Source organism: Falco naumanni, chromosome 15 (genome assembly GCF_017639655.2).
Source record: "Falco naumanni isolate bFalNau1 chromosome 15, bFalNau1.pat, whole genome shotgun sequence".
In the NCBI taxonomy this organism is placed as follows: Eukaryota; Metazoa; Chordata; class Aves; order Falconiformes; family Falconidae; genus Falco; species Falco naumanni.
In genome coordinates, this window is record NC_054068.1 from 10,774,878 (window position 1) to 10,791,226 (window position 16,349).

The window sequence follows — 16,349 nt, forward strand, 5'->3', positions numbered from 1 at the left end:
CATTTCAAACGGCTGGAGTCTGTGAAAAGTGGCTTCTGCCAACATGCAGTATCTTCTATTCAAAGGAATTTGGCATTGATTTTTTTTTTTTTCTTCTATCTTAAAACCCCTGAAAGCCCTAGAAATTCACCCCTCCTTTCACAAAGGCTGAGCAGTTGAGCATTGTGAGGAGGGGAGGGGGCAGTGGCAGTGGGGGATGGAAGTTTCCCCAAGCCCAGGGGTTGGGGCACAGTCCTCCTTGCAGCCCCTCCACGCTATGAAGACCCTGCACTGCCCTGGCACCTGCGACACTGGCTGCCGCTTGAACGCCAGGACCCCACCGTGGGGAGGTTGTGCTCATGTTGCTCAGTGGTTTTGTGCAAGGCCCCTGTAGGAGACATAGGAGAAAAAATTAATTAACAGTTATCCGGGGGCTAAAGCATTCTCAGTGCTCCCTCTTCTCGAGTGGTCAGAGTGACAGAAACCTTGCGCAAAGAAAATCTCTGTGCAGATAGGCAGCCATAAGCCAGAGGGAGGGATGGAGAACTGCGAGCCCAAACTCAAATGTAAGTAAAGGAGAAATGGTAACAAATAAAGGAAAAGTGTTGGAAGCTTTTGTTTTCTTCTGACACATCTTTAATTCCTGGGCAGGCGAACCTCCTCCACCATGTGAAAGAAAACAGATTTCCTGGGTGAAAATCTGCATCAGTTTTATCTTGAGATGATGGGGATAGAGGAGGTAGCAGAGGTGGGTTGTTATTACTTATTTTCAATTATTTGTTCCATGTTTGTAAAACTTGATATTTCTTGTGAAGTTTCAGTTCCTGGAATCATCTTAGCTTCCGCTGTTCAGAAATAGTAGTTGTCCGACTTGGGGGTTGTAGAGAACAGCTTGGATTCTGGATGTTTCATTCGCCCTTTAGCTTTTGAGTTATTTTGGTCCTGGTGTCTCGATCATTAAAATACGCACTTGAGAGCACACAGACACTCTTCAAAGGGCAGGTCGCACCTCGCAGGGCAAGAAAAGCTGCAGTGTCTGTGCCAGAGTATAAGCTGTGGACGGTGGTCCCCATCGTGGTGCCCTATGCTGTCATGTCGGTCCGCAGGCCGTCTGGGAGATGGCTTGGGCACAGCTGCCCCTGCGTGGCTTTGGCGATGGGCCCTGCTGCAGCCCACGGGTGGCACGTGGGGCGTGAAAGTGGTTTGGGTGCTGTCTGCATTTGGGAGCATGGGCAGCCCGTGGATGGCCACCGCAGGTGGCTCTGAAGCAGAGCAGCCCCAGACCTGTGCCAGGGGGCTTTTGCAAAACAGAATTACCAGGTTTGGCCGGGTAAAGGTTCTGTTTCCATTTGAGCAGCGATGGAGACTGGCGAGAGGTGAGCAGTGGGCACGCAGATACGTTTGCTCAGCCCAAGCCACCTTGTATCTGGTTTCACTTGTACAGGGCTTTGGGGTGATAGATGGGAATCTTCCCCACTGTGGTCGCTGGGAAGTATTTGAGCAGATGTTGTGCATTAATCCTGCCGTGTATGTTTACGTGTCGCTTTAGTCTGAGTGCTTTGAGAGGCTGTCGCTTAAGGTGCTAACATGAGACAGGTAGCAATGCTGGTGTCACATCAGTCACTGCAGTGGTGTCTGAAGCAGTTAACAAGCAATTAGGTCCATCTTTAACATTTCTAACTAAGCCAGATACGCACAGTTCTTTAGTCAGTCAAGCATGAGGAGCCAGGGGCTGCCATGCTCAGAAGGCTGTGTGAGTCATGGACCAAAGACCAAAGCTTCCAGAGTGCAGAGATTCTCATAGTGCCCCGTTCAGTCTTAGAACTGACAATTTGTAAAAATAAGAAGTAAGGGGAAGAAATCCCAATGAGAGAGGTAATACAATAATGCCTTTTTCCAGAAAGAGCTGTTGAGGGATGCTGTGTATTTGTGTTGCTGCTGTGAGACAAGCCAGGAGTTTGTGGGTGCCCCTTTCCCAGCTGGAGCAGTGCATGGCCATGCTGGGGGCTGGAGCAAGCAGGGCAGACACCCCCATCCCACCTGGTCCTGCCGCAGCCTGTGCCTTGCTCGCAGGGGGTCCCAGGGGGTTGTGCCCCCATGGGAGAAGCAGCAGCAGAGCCAAGGGCTGTGCTTGTGTGTGGTCAGACCTACCCAGGCATGTCCCCAGTCAGCAGGAATGTCAGGTACTTGAGTAATATTCCATGGCAATAGCTTGGGCTGTTTGGGCTCTTAATTAGCTCTGCTTTAACGAATTTCTTATCTTTAGCAGCGGTACCTACAGCTGAACTCTTTGATTACATTCCATATGGGGAGGTTCTAATTACATTTTCTGACTAACATACAATCCTCTTGTTCCACACAGCTGTAATGTTAGAAATAACAAGGATATTAATTGTATCCTACTTTGTCCCTTCTAACGCCGCAACTTTCCCACACACAGTTACAAGAAGAGGCACATGCATCACAGGACTATCAAGAGAGATATCATGATGGCAACAAGGTGCACTGGTCTATTTTCTTCAGCCTGCTGGTAGTCACAGGGATGCACCAGGCGTTATCTGGAAGGCGAGGCTGGGGCTGCAGCTTTCTCATTATGTCAGAGGGGAGCTGTTTGTTTTTAAGTAGCGTCAGGCACTGAGACAATGCAGGCTTCTTACATGAAGTTGCTTACACTACAATACTAGTAAATCATGATTATTACCCAACAGTTGTGTGTTTTTAATCATCAAAGTACTTAAAATATTATAATAATGCTTGGCACTTTCCAACTTCAAAGCATGCTGCAAACAGTAATTAGGTCTAATAACCATGCTGTGACAGTGAGACATTGCTATCTCTTGGCTTACAAAGGCGAAGAGGGGGGTGTTAGCCCCTGATGTGGTTGCATCATCCCATGCGAGACTAGAGATCTACCACTGAAGGCTGCGACTTGATAAACTCACCTCCCTATAGGCAAATACCCCACTGCCAGCAGCGGCAGGGAGGGCTTGGAAGATGCTTTCCAGGCTAGCAGAGGGGGCAGGAGGTTTTCAGTGCTCTTTTGGAGCACCTCCTCAAGAGCGTAAAACCCGGTCTCATTCACATTTTGTTCTGTGAGGGCCTGATGCAGCTTTTGAAACAGCATTGGAAAAAGTTTTACCCTATCTTGGCTTCCTGGCTGGTGTGTTTTCACCACCCAGTGAAGTGTTGTGGAGACTGGAGAGAATAGCTGCGGACAGCCTGTGTCAGCTGTGGGTGGGTTTTCCTTTTGCAAGCTGAATCTTTGAGTTGAATCCTCTGCTAAAGCAGCAGCTTTCCCATTCCTTCCTTTCACTCTGCCACACATAGGAGATAAAAATTGTGCAGGAAGTAATTGCTAGACACATTTAAATACCAGAGACTCATAAACTGGTTAAATGTGAAATCCCATATTAAAAACCTAGAGCTGATTCTGATTTTATACATTTTTTTTAAAGTTTCAAAAGCCTGCCGCCTTTTGCATGTTTGTCATGTTGGTTGCAAACACCGGTTGAGATTGTTCCTTGGGACACAGTAATTTCTAGCTTGCGTGTTACTGACTGCTAGGTTATCTACATGAATATTTGCACTCTTTGCTGGAGCATTTGCAAGGTCTCTGCCTGCCTCCCACCTGCGGTGGTGGAACCCCCTCAAATGTGTGGGTGTCAGTCAAGAAATGTAAAACTTACTTGCAACAAGCATTTATTGTCACAGTGAGTGCCTAAGCTTAATTTTCTACGGTAAAACAAGGCTAAAGAGCACTTGGGGAAAAAAGGGTTTCTATGTGAAAGCTGGTGTTACGTGCCTGCACGCGGGCTGCAGGCTGGGCGGCTTCTGCCCCATCCCATGGTCCCCCTGCGCGTTCCTGGCCGACCTGCTGCTCTTCTGGTCGGGTGTGAAATGGAGCCTCATCCTCGCTGCTGTTCAGAACTGGTCTGACAGGGCAGGCGTGCCAAGGTGGGTATCCAGCAGAAGGAGGGAAGCAGCACAGTGTTTGTGAAACCCCGTACTTGTGAACTCTGCGCTAGGCTGCTCATTATAAGAGCTCATTATAATAATAATGAGCGATCAGCAAGTTGCATCAAGTTTTGTCAGAAACTCTTGACTTTTTTGTTTCAGTATTATGAAAGCAAATAGTAAGCCAGGCTCAGCTAGCTATACTCAGTCATTCAAAGGCAAGCCAAGCAGCAGGTCCCGTGTACCAGTGGCAGGATGATAATACCTTGCCTAGCTGGCCAGGCACTTCACTCGGCTGGCTAAAGCAACATTAGGGTTTTTTTTAATTTGTTCTCTGCCTGATTGACAGTAGTAGTTACAGCTACACAGAACAGGCTGGTGCTGTGCAGGCCCCCCAGTTACTCCAGGACCTTGGAGGGTGAAACTGCCTTGTCCAGTACATCAAGCTAGGGGCAGGTGCCCTAACCTTGGGGTGCTGCGCCGCTGCCCTGGGGCTGGGAGGTACCAGCACTGCATCTCCTTGATGCTCTCCTTTGTGTCTCCCTGGCTGCAACTGCCAGCACTTCCCTCTTCGCTGCAGGTTTCACATGATGCCCAGGCACTCGCAGAGTTTGCTGTGTGACCGTGTTCAGTGCTGTCATTTAGTAAACTCCTCTGGAGGGCAAATGGAACGCCTGGTTTTTGCCCTTATTTCTAAAATGCAGTATGTGGAAGCCAATGTAGCACAGCTACAGCTGTTTGTGTGATAACTTGCTGTTTCTTGTTTATGATATAATTATTGTACGATCCCTGAATGAAATTCTTCTAAGGTAAAAGGCCTGTCAATCTTACTAATTATTGCTAATAATAGTAATTATCATGTGAGCAAGCTGCTTGCCTGCTTTAAGAGTTTAGGCAAGCCGGTTCCCTAATAGGTGGCTTGGTTTTTTAGCTGTAAAACGGGGAAAATTGTAGTTTTCCTCAGTTTTGAAAGGTGTTGCTCTGCGAGTGCTGTGTAAAACGGAGCTGGTTTTACCACGTCAGCTGTATGGCAGGGGAGGCCAGCTGTCGGTGTTTGGCAGGTGGGGGGGGCTTGCAGAGCGGGGTGTGAGCAGTGAGCAGGGGCTCACATTTGTGCAGTAGCTGAGGTGGGGGCTTGCAGCTTTGCTCTGCTGGGGTGAGGTTAGGTTGTTTCAAGTTGCAGGGCAATCAGCTGCCAAACACATCTGGTAACATCAGTGCCTTTGAGAGCCAGTCCAAAACACTGGGTTTGCCTTGTTTGCTTTGGGTGGTAGGCTTCCCACTCCTTCCTCCTCTGGGAAAGCTCTGACCCCATTGGTTTCTGCCGGTGATGCTGGGCTAAGGGAACAACAGGACCAGAACTGGGGGTGTTTCTGTCAACCTTAGCACTGCCAGGCTCTGCACACTGGGATGCAAAGCCAGATGTATGGGTCCTCGTGCACCTTCTTGAGCACCTTGGGAGATGCTGATGGCTCCTGGAATTAAGCTGTTCCTTGGAGTTCAGGATTTGTTCGTAATTATCTCCTGCTGATGCTAACCACGATGGGTATGTGGTGAGGGTGATGGCCAGTGCTTCTCCACCTGAAAAAAACACGGTGGTTCTGCACTGGCGGTGCATATGAGCAAGGTGGGAGCGCTGCATCAGCTCGTTCAAGGCAAGTCCCTGTTCTGGGTGCAGCCACTTTGTTTCCACCATCTAAAGACAAGCTGTTTATCAAGGCTGGGTCTGGCAGAGCTCAACGTGTCCTTTAAAAAGCCATTCTGGCCTCTTCCCTTTTCTTCCCTCCCTTCCATTTACCTTTCCTTTACCTTTCACTGGAGAGGTTTAAAAATGGCTTGGGTAAGCAGGAGGGAAGATCTAGAGATGGTTTGCTCCTGCATCAGTTCAGAGAGACCCTGTGACCCCCTGATTGCAGTCCCAGCCCCATGCCTTGTTTGTGTAACGTGTAGGATGGACCAATTTTACCGAAGACTCTCAGAGGAGATGGGACCAGTCTCAGTGCATTGCCCATGCTATGAGGCTTCTGGTCCCCACCAGAGCTACCAGGCAGCTGGGAAGACAAACAAGAGCTGACTCCACCTACCAGCAGTATGGAGACAGCAGCCCGTGAGATCGACAGCCCAAGAATGTGCACACAAAAGAAGCATTTCCCTCGGCCACGACAGTAAAACCGCCAGACAACCACATGCAGCATGTGATTTCCCAAAAGCATCAGCCCAGATCCCAACTTCTTTGTGCCACACACTGTTTCCCAGGATCAGATCACAGTGGCAACGTGTAAAAGGCACTTTAAAGCACTGAAAATTAATCATATTTTCCTCAATGTTGTTTATGGAAACCGTGGAGAGCACTCCTGCCCCCTCTGTGCCTGGCCAGCTGGCTCAGCTCGCCGGCCCTCAGAGTCAGGCCCTCCGCAAAGATCAGCGGCGTTTATGGTGCAGCTACTCTGCCTCAGTAGGAGGCATCTAAGCTTGTTCTGTGGAATAAAAGCTTCGGCAGTGACCTGGGAGTAGTCATCTGTTGACCTGTAAATACAGAGCCTCTTGCCCTCTTCCTTGCTCTGTGTCTCTACTAACGGCAGCTGGTACGCAGCCTGTAGTAGGCACATTGCCATCCGCTCGCCAAGGCTGCGCACGGCTTGTGAGAGCACCCACGTCTTGGGAGCTTTGGTCAGCGGGACCCTGACACAGAGGGGAAACACAGCGAGTCAGGATGAGTGCGGTTTCCCTTCTCCCTCTCTGGTTTTACACTGATAAAATGGTGTTGCCCTCAGTGGAGCAGCTCTGGCATGAGACAGATCTGATCAGCTGTATCTAAAAACTGATTGGGCTCGAGCATTTTTGAATTCCTGGGTTTAATCCTTTTTGTTGGGACTCTCTGGAGTCTGTTGTGCATTTCTTAGCTGTAAAGGGAGCCATCAGTTAACGTTGATCGCAGGCTTTGTCAATAGGAGTTCTGCAAGTGCTAATGAAATGGCAGATGTTCAAACTTGAAAATGAAATCTCTTGTTTTCAGTGTGATTTTTCTGCCCTTCCCTCTGTCATGTGTGCATTGTACTGCTTTAGTATTGCAGGCTGTGGGTGTAGCTGCTGTGGCATTGATTAATGTATTAATATTTTTAAAGGTGACAGGGACATCCATATGCAGTATCCCTTGTTTGGTCCTTCAGAGACAAACACACCGCTGATGTTGATTGCAGCGGATATATGCCTGCTGTGATTTCACCTGCTAAGAAAATTGTCTCAATTTACAAATGAGCCTTTCTCCCCAGAACAATAATTTTTGGGTTTAGATTACAAGTTTTCCAGGAACTGGTATCAGCTGGGCTCCACAACCTGCACTTAGAAATCACATTAGTTGACAAGGAATTGAAGGCAGGATGGAGCCGAGAGCCCAGCCCTCACCCATGTCTCTGTATGGACCCTCCGGGGGGAGGGGGGCCAGGAAGGCCCTGCAGGCAGCGCAGCGGGGTGTGCTTTTCACTTTGCATCTTGAACATCGGGTTTGGGGACGCAGAACAAAATCCTGATGGTACCCTACTTTAACAGGGAGAAGACTACGAGGAAAAGCGTTCTACAACGTCAATGGCAAGGTGTACTGTGAAGAAGACTTCCTAGTAAGTAAGATTTCCGGCGTTTTTTTATTGGTTTTAAACCAGATTCTTCTTTTATATTGGCTTGTTTGCTTGGAGAGACCGTTTAGTCATCTGGGGCCTCCTGCCAGTACTGGAATTGGGAAGCGTTTACCACTAATTCCATAAAGGCAGGATCAGGCCCTTGGTTTGAAGTGGTGGCTATGAAACCAAGTACGTAACTGTCCATAAGCCATCACAAAGTGTAAATTATGAGAATAAACACTGGAGCTGCTCAAGCTTGGGACTTGAATTGCAGCCACAAAGCCTTGCCTGCCAAGCTAGAGCTCAAAGTCAAACATCTGGGGAATACCAATCATAACAAGAGGGGAGACGTTTTTGACTGGAGCACGTCATCGCTGTGTACAATGTTGCTTTGTTGCAGGCACAGTTTTAATCACTGCTGTGCTCCGAGTGATGTGGAGCTGCATTGTGATTAGCTAAAAACTGTTAGCCACGGAGGAGCAACTAATTTTCTCTCCATACGCACAGAGCTTTTATAAAGGCTTTAATAGAGACTGAGTCATGAAAAGAAAAATGAAGCTTGTTGCTGAGCTGTGTTGTTCCAAAAATAAAATATTTGTGCAATTAAGGGTGAGGATTGTGCAGTACACAAGAATGATTTGATAAGTGGCAGACCATTTATAATTAAGATTAAGAGGAAGGCATGGCTGGGAATTGAAATTGGAGAGGAATGATACATTTTAGCTTAGAGAATGATGAGTTGGAGAATCAGTATGTTGAATGTATACCACCTTCATTTACTGAAATACCATTCATTTAGAAGCTTGGGTCTTCAGAATGACTTTCCATTTCTAATGAATATATGGCCATGCTTTTTGCAAAGGAATTATTCAAAGTATATCCCACAACGAAAATGTTACAGGCAGTTCGGAGTGTGCAAATGCATTTCTCATCAATGCAATCCATAAAAATTATGGAAATTCCTAAAATATAAGCCATATTTGCCTTCATGGGTTACACCTTTACTCTCAGCCTACCACAGCTGGAGCCTGTTGAAAAGAGCAAATTGTATTTTGTGCAGAAAATAAGGTTTTTGTTATAATTGAAATGGGTTACTGTTTTGCTTGCATTTTTGAGATACTTTTTTTTTTCTCCCTTGCTTTTTTCAGCTCGCTCTTTCCTGTGTTTCTGCAGAAGCACAGGGAGAGGGAGGAGAGGTGGAGGGGTTCAAACCTTTGAGATTTTTATTTTTAACTGTGTTGGAATGTACTTTCCGCATGATGAAAACCTTTCATCCAGACTTAATCACATGATTGTTGTTATTAGCTTGTAATTTCAGCATAAACATGAGATTTAAAATCTAAAAATTTCAGTCTTTTGAACAACATTCAGTTTTCGAGGGATGAGGGGGAAACCTCTTTAGTTCTTAGACATGTTCTGTAGTAGGCTTCTGACGGGAGATACTTGCAGTGATTTTCCCAAGAAAATGGAAGTTAAGAACCTGATAGGAATAAACTTTCTGCAAGTTAGGGAACTGTTGGGACATTTAAGGCACAGACTTAGAAGCCCAAACGTCCCCCAGGCGTGTCTTAGCAGATTCCCAGTAGCACAGAGGGATGGGAGAGAAGCAGACTGAGGGGCTCACTGCTGTGTTAAAGTCAGCAAAAGAAATCAAATTCTGACATTGTTCCTGCCTATGTTAAGCCAGCTGCTTCTCAGAAAGTGATTCTGTCTTCTCTCAGCTTACCCTGCAAACATCATAGCAAGAATACTAGGAATTGCCTTGTTTCCCTAATAAAATAAAACAACTTTGCCTAATTTAGAGTTCTGTGGACAGGAAAGCTCAAAAGCTTTTCTCAGGAAAAGGCTGACAAGTAGCAATTAAAAAGGAGATTATTTTAACTACTTCATATTCCCAGATCTTGCTACCCCACTTGGAAACCCCAGTCCTCTCTGTAAAAAGGTGTAAATCTTAGTGCAGCTTCATGTATGGATTCCCTGCTGAGAGTGTGGTAGTGGTACGTGAGGGAAGTTAAAGACTTAGGGGTGGGGGATGTTAAAAGAAAAAAAAAATATTGCTTGAGAGTGAATTAGGCTGATCTTGCACTCTGTCCTCTGACCACTACCATGCAAGCTGTGCAGGCCAAGAAGAGAGCGCCAGCAGAGCTACAGGAGCTGCTATGCATTGTAACAGTCTGTGGAGTTGTCCCATAGCCCTGAATCCACAGGTCTTCCCCAGAGGTGTGTGTCCTCCCTCTCTGCAAGCCTCTGCTCTGTGCTGTAGCAGCCACTGTGAGCGCATGCTCCTGCCTTCAACCATTCTTGCACTGGGGGACTTGTCTCTTGGCTCATTGCAGCCTCTTTCTGGCCAGTGAATAGCAGTCAGCAGCAGAGCGGATCACGTTCTGGTTTCGTTCTTAGTTAAGAGCGTAAGAAAAAGATTATTTTAATTTGGGGAGGTAAATGGAGGTAGTTTACCTACGTTATAATTGTATTCCTTCTAAGAAAGTCGTGTCTCTCATTGGTGTTCTTGCTCTTCCTTGGCTTTTGTTTGCCTGGGAACTGATCAGGAGAACTAGATGCTCCTGTAGGTTTGGGAGCCTGGTCACAGCACTGTGGAGTTGCAACCCCATAGCTTGTGACCAGGTTATTTCCAAATATGGCATAAGCGTAGCAGGAATGGGAAAGCAGAGCAGCTTCAGAAAATTTGGGCAGGAGGTACCGTGCTGTCGTGCTGGGGTCACTGGTGGAATGCATGTAGTAACAGCTGGAGGGGCCTGTGTGTACGTGGTTAAGCTTGCAACAGCAGGGTGATGTTTCCATCGATTCCCAGGGACAGATGTGAGGGGTCGATGTTTGGTTGCGCACAGTCCTGCCAAAGCACAGTGGTCTGAATGAGCCCCTCATTTGCCCTCCCAGCAGGAGGCATGCTGATGGGAAGCAGCTGACTTGCAAATATGATGCAAATGGGGAGCAGGGGTAGAGTGGCCTGAAGCCTTCCTGCTACCTGGAGGAGAGCCTGTCACCTTCCCACCCTCAGAAGGCAGTACCGAGGGCTGCAGTTCTTGCAGAGCTCTGTCCGGCCCCACTGCTAGCTCTGTGTATCCCATTAATTCGTTGCAGGTCCTTCCCTGTCATCTGGGGCATCATACTGGGGAAATCCCGCAGGCCAGGCCAGACACAGGGACTGCAGTAAACAGCACACGAACAGCGATGGGCAGAAAAGCTGAACTCGTTCTCGCTGTAAACTAGTCAACGAAGGAAATTTTAGGGAAGAATGGGTATTATTTATGGGTTTCTTCTTCTTGTAACTGTTAGACTTGAAGCATCTATAGATGTCAGTATTTCAGTTCTCCCGCAATACTGCTGGTTTCTGTGACAGAACAGCTCCTACCAGAGCAGTCTCCAGAGCTGTAGTTGATGGCTCATACGAGATACTTGGTTCTTTAACTCCCATTCACTCAAGACAGATCAGCTCTTCTCTCCATCAGAGGTGACACATGGAATTCACTGCAGTATTACATATGGTCCTTGAAGCCAAGACCTTGAGAAAAGCCGTTATCAGATCCTTATAAATGTTTGGCTCCTGTCTTAAAAGCAGGGCTTGCCCTCCTTGGCTAAAGTGCCCCTTTCAAGGTTCAGCACGGTGCTGGTGCCAGCCACCCCAGGGTGTGTCTGTTCCACCCCAGAGGCAGTTGCACTTCAGCACTGAAATGCCGTGTGGCTTCCATTTCTTGAGAGAGCTCAGTTGTCACTTAAAGCATAGTGAGTGCCAGAGAGCTTTGGCTACCAAGTTGTTTCCAAAAGTCAGTCCGTAAAATTGTGACACGAGGAGCTGCTAGCATCAAGCATTCAAAATGTGGCCCTTCCTTTGAAAAGTGCTTTTGATTCCTGGACGAAAGGTGTTTGAGAAATGTAGATGTTATTCATTATGGGCAATTTCCACTGTGCAGCCATAAAGCTATCCAAAGCACAGATACACCCATCAAAGCCTTTGGCAATAGCTGCAAGGTACATTCTTCTAGCAAATAGTTTTCCCACATGTTTGCTCTTACTGAGGGCACAGATTATCTTTCTCTAAATCAGGCAGCTTATTTTTCTCATTCTTTCCAGGGAAGAAGTGCTAGAAGTTTTTAGACCCACTGGTGGAGTTGTAAACGGGGAAGGGATGCCACATGCCACAGTCATCCTTGTGACAACAGTGCCAGCCTTCTGTGTGTGGGGTTGTGAGTCAGTGGGTAAGGGCTGGTAAACCCTTAGCGCCTGGAGGACACGGCATGCCTGTTCCTTCTTTTGTGTACTTTTGTCACCCTCCTGCTTCCAGCCCTGATCAGTGCTTAAACCCAAGCCTTATTGACCAAAGGTAGAAAATGAATCAGATTTTTTTAAAAAAAGTAAAACCTACAGATAATACCATCTCTGCCTAAGCATGGCATAGAGATTGTCTAATCTATGCAGTTTCCAGCAGGAGCACTTCAGTAGCAATCCTGCATGTTACTGAGTGTAAGGAGTAAAAAGAACAAAACCAAACCCCCAAATGTTTCATTGCTTTGCTTTAGCTCCAGGGAAGATCCAGTTACTCTTCTTCATGCGACCTTGAGGTAGCGAGTCCAGCAATATGCAAGTCTTGCCTCAGCCCTGTTAGGATAGTTATTTCATGAAAGGAAATAAAACAAATGACAGTTTAATCCTTCTCTGAAAGCTCTCAGGACACAGATGGCTAACTAGCCATAACAGGGACACTGTTCCTGGTGAAGTGAACAAAAAAAATAAATGCCTTACTGTATAATAAATAATCCCAGTCAGATGTTCTTGTTCCATTTTGTTGATAAATTGCTGCATAATCATGGGTGAAGGAAAAATAGCTCAATAATTTTGTCTTTCCTTTTCAGTGCTTAAATATCATGTAAAGAAATTTAAAAGAAATTACTGTTTTTCTTGGCAAAAAAGACTGTAAAATGTCACCAAAGCAGCCTGAATCTTAGATCTATTATCTCTTTCTTTTCTTTTTTCTTTTTGATAGACTTTTTCTCTTGAGGTAATGAACATTATTGACTGGGGGTCCAGCAGAGGTTAAGAAATGAGAGAATTTCCCTCCAGGGAGATGTGAGTGAAAATGAACCTCGTGACAGATGTTAGTTACATTGCTTAATGCACTACTGGAAGACACTCAGATGCTCTGGAAATAACCTATTACAGACACCACAAGCTGCAGTGCATAGCATTAAGGTCATCCAAAACTTTCCCTTTTAAGTTTATCTCTTTCACTGTCTAATTTGCCAAATTCAAACATTTAGGCTGAACTTGTTCACGCTGGGTTTTTGCCTCTGCTAACTTTGCTGGCATTAGTTGTTGAAAGTTTCATCTAAAGCTGTTCATCCACTTCAGTAAGATTGGAGGAAGATCTGTAACTTTGCCCATAAATCCTTAAAGAGAGAAGCTCTAAAACCTATATTTCTTGCATGCCAACCATAAAGAGAGGCTTGGTGCGTTGCAAGCCTCCAGGAGGCCTTTGGGCATCCCCTTTCTGCCCTTCCCAGCCCAGAGTGTGGCCAGCCCCTGTGATGGTTGCATGCTGGTGCCTCTGCAGCTCCCTGCCCTGGCCTCACGCCCTCCTGCCAGGGAGAGGCAAGGGCTGAGGCTGTGGCAGAAAGAGGGCAAGCAGCCCACAGCCCCAGCAGAGCTGTGCTTTGCAGCCCTGCACGCTGTCTTTCAGGTCTTCTTTCTCCTCTCCATCCGGTTTACTGGGGTTTCTGATCCTTCTCTCCCCTACACCAGTGACTGGTACCTGCTCAGGATACTGTCCTCCTTGCTACAGCTGCAGCCTCTCTGCTCCACAGCTGCCACTGCAAGGCAAAAATTGGCTACAGAGAACATACAGGGCCTCGTCTTACATCCACAACTGTAAAACTCTCTATGAAATTAAAAATGCGAGAGGATCAGGGTGTGCAGAACTGGTAGGGAGGTGACAAGTGGCAATGATCAGCTTTCCATGGGGTGAAGGGATGGGGTATCAACAGAGGACTAGCTGGGTGATTGGCAGCTCATGAGAGCTGGTTTGCACCTTCATCTCCTGTAGCACCAAACGCAAGAAGACCCTTACCCTAATTTGGGCCCCTGGACACGGCTGCAATGTGAATATTAATGCTAATGAAGCTATTCTCAGTTTGTGCATATGTTGTTTTCCAAGCCTGGCAGTGTGGGAAATGGCCCATCCCACTTTCTAGGGCCCTAGGAAGATAGTTTTTATTTAGTGTGACGGAAGCTGGAGTCAGAGGTTTGATTTTCCATCTCAATGAGTATAAACGTTTGGAGATTCCCCTTGGGAGCTGAGCACTGGGACTAGCGCATTGGTCAGAGACCCCATTGCTGCTAAGCAGGACTCTCTCAGGGAAAAAAAGACTCAGTCGAGAAGGTAAATGATTGAAGTTGCAGCTTGTGTCCATATCTAATGGGAATCACAGAGCAAACAGAGTTCCAGATAACTGTGCGGATGTTGTTATTTAGGAGACTTGCTATTAAAATGCATACACCAGTCAGAGAACGGACAGACAGGGCTGTTTATTGATGTGTTTAACGCAGTGATGGAATCAAAGTTTGGAAAGGGATTTGCTGCAGTACTTCTGATGTACAGAAGTGTAAAGAAGTCTGTGAGCATTCTCAAGGCACTGGTGGCTCTAGGTTGGGACAGGAGGTGCTTACAAGTTCCAGAGGCATCAGGAATGCCGAGCGTTGCTGTGCTTCTAAATACTGTCGCCAAAAACAAAGGCAAACAGATTATAACGTGTTACGGTAATTGGCACATGAGGGAGTGAAGTTCATGTTGTTGCTTGTGTGGGTCTCACTCCAGCCCCTCCCTGCCAAAAAAGTTTGAATACTTTCCTTCCTTAGTTTTTCCTAAGGCTGTAGTATGCCAGTGGTCCTGGTTTTATTTTATAACTAAATCTGGCAGTAATGATGATTATTTGGAGTATTCTGAATTGTATCAAACGTACAGATGAGCTTAACATTTAAATTTCAAAATACCTAGGATAGTCAAATACTGATTGGCCTCTGCACTTTGGACTTGAATGTGAACCAGCGTGAAGAGTGTGCAGAGCTGGCAGTTTGGGTTCACCTCTCGTGGCCACGCAACACTGTAGTGCTGCACCCTGTATCAAGAAGTTACAAGTCTGTTGAAGCTGGTGGCAGAAGCCCCACTGACTTCAGGGGCATCTGGATTTTCTCCCCGGAATTTTTCCCAGAGGACACATTTTTAAAGCTAGGGGCCATGTAAAAATTTGGCGGCAAGGCTGAGAAACGAAGGGTGAACGTTGCAAATACTGCAGGGCATGGCAAACTGCAGGTCAGCTAAGTGAAGAAAATTGGTGTTTTGAAACAGGAGAGCAACTGGAGTCCAGAAAAGTCTCTCAGGTTTATAAAAGAGCAAAACTCAGGCAGTACCTAGGCCCAGGTGATAATGTGATGAAATGTCAATGTGTGAATAAGGTCTGTATTCACTAAGAAGATGCCTAGTGTTCCCTGAACTGGGTTATGGATTGTTAAATGAGCCACAGGCGTCACTCTCTGGGCCGTGACAAAATAGACAAGGAGAGACAAGGGTGGGTTTTTTTCTGAGATGGATCACTGTGGACTAGCTTTTGCAACTGTCCCGTACTTCACATTTGCTAGTGGAATGTTTTGAAGAGCGTGTTACAAAGTCCAGTTGGTTTCACACCAGGTAGTCACTCCCCTATTTCCTCCTGAGATGGTGATCTGAAATGTCAGATTGTCCCATGTTTCTTCTTATTACATTGAAAAGTAAATTACAATAACTGAAGCACACTTAAAAGAACTAGAGCTCTTTCTAATTATGTGTAACTCCTGCCAAACACTTGTAAGCAGAAAGCCTTAATTTTTTTCTATGGGGGAGTTAGAAAAAAAACATGTGAGAAAGTGGTGTGTTTCCACTTCTCTAGTAAATGTTGGTATTAGTTGCTGTTATGTTTTGAATTGAAATTTTTCAACAACGGTTCTGTGTAAAATCCAGATTTATTTTTTTTCCAGGAGGGTACGTTCTAACGTAGATGGTTTCTTTTGCAGTGTACATAATAGGTAGTAGCAGTGACAATAAATAACCCGCAGCAAGAGTATAGTGCTCTGCGATACGAAGTGCTGTACAGTGTGAATCAAGTTAATTGATTTTTGGGCTGTGCGATATGATGCAGAGTTAAAGTTGTTGCTTCAGGATTTTTTCTTGATCATTGTCACTGCAAAGCTTCCACAGGAGTTTAAGGAAGATCTACATAAGAAAATTGTTATTGCCTCTTAATTAATCAGACGGAAAGCAGCCTTGGTGAGTGCTTGCACATGGGTCTCTGTAGGCTCTCTAGGAAGCAAGTGGCTATTCCCAAGAGGCTATAAAATGCCTGACTGTTATGGCTAAGTTAGCTATGAGCAGAATTCCTGATTTTTGGCAGAATTTTGTGTGTGGCCAGACCAACTGTTACCTCTGTGCAGAACATGAAGTCTCTCCTGGCCCTACCCATCTCCTTCAAACTTAACAAAGCGGAAACACAGAAGCAAGGAGATAGCTGCTGTGGTAGTGCTTCCTCACTGGCAGCAAGAGGGGGTGAAGCAACAGGCTATATGAAAGGGTTTCAGTGGGATGAAGAGTAAAGTTCTGGACTGTTTTCCTTTGGTTTAATCTCTGCCACCTGCCACAAGGCTCCCGTATCTTTGAGCCGGGGAAGGCCCCATTTTGTTCAGTTCAGTTTAATCGCTGCATTTAAATATGTGTGTAAAAAACCCAACAATAACAAAACCCCATCTGCATGAAAC

General features: G+C 46.2%; 1 protein-coding gene across 4 annotated transcripts in view; it reads left to right on the plus strand.

Annotated features, from left to right (window-relative positions):
* The window catches only part of LOC121097933 (WT1 interacting protein), an 87,677-nt gene that overhangs the window by 54,285 nt on the left and 17,043 nt on the right, over positions 1-16,349 (plus strand). Inside the window, exons 1-2 of one of the 4 annotated variants that reach the window (XM_040615369.1) lie at positions 3,858-3,864; positions 7,483-7,550. Coding sequence is in view for 1 of the 4 variants with exons in the window: in XM_040615368.1 (XP_040471302.1) it covers positions 7,483-7,550 (68 nt within the window). In the remaining 3 variants the exon portion in view is untranslated. Of the gene's footprint in view, positions 1-3,857; positions 3,865-7,482; positions 7,555-16,349 lie in introns of those variants that run through there. The other 3 variants (XR_005831128.1, XM_040615368.1, XM_040615371.1) reach the window with 3 other exon arrangements.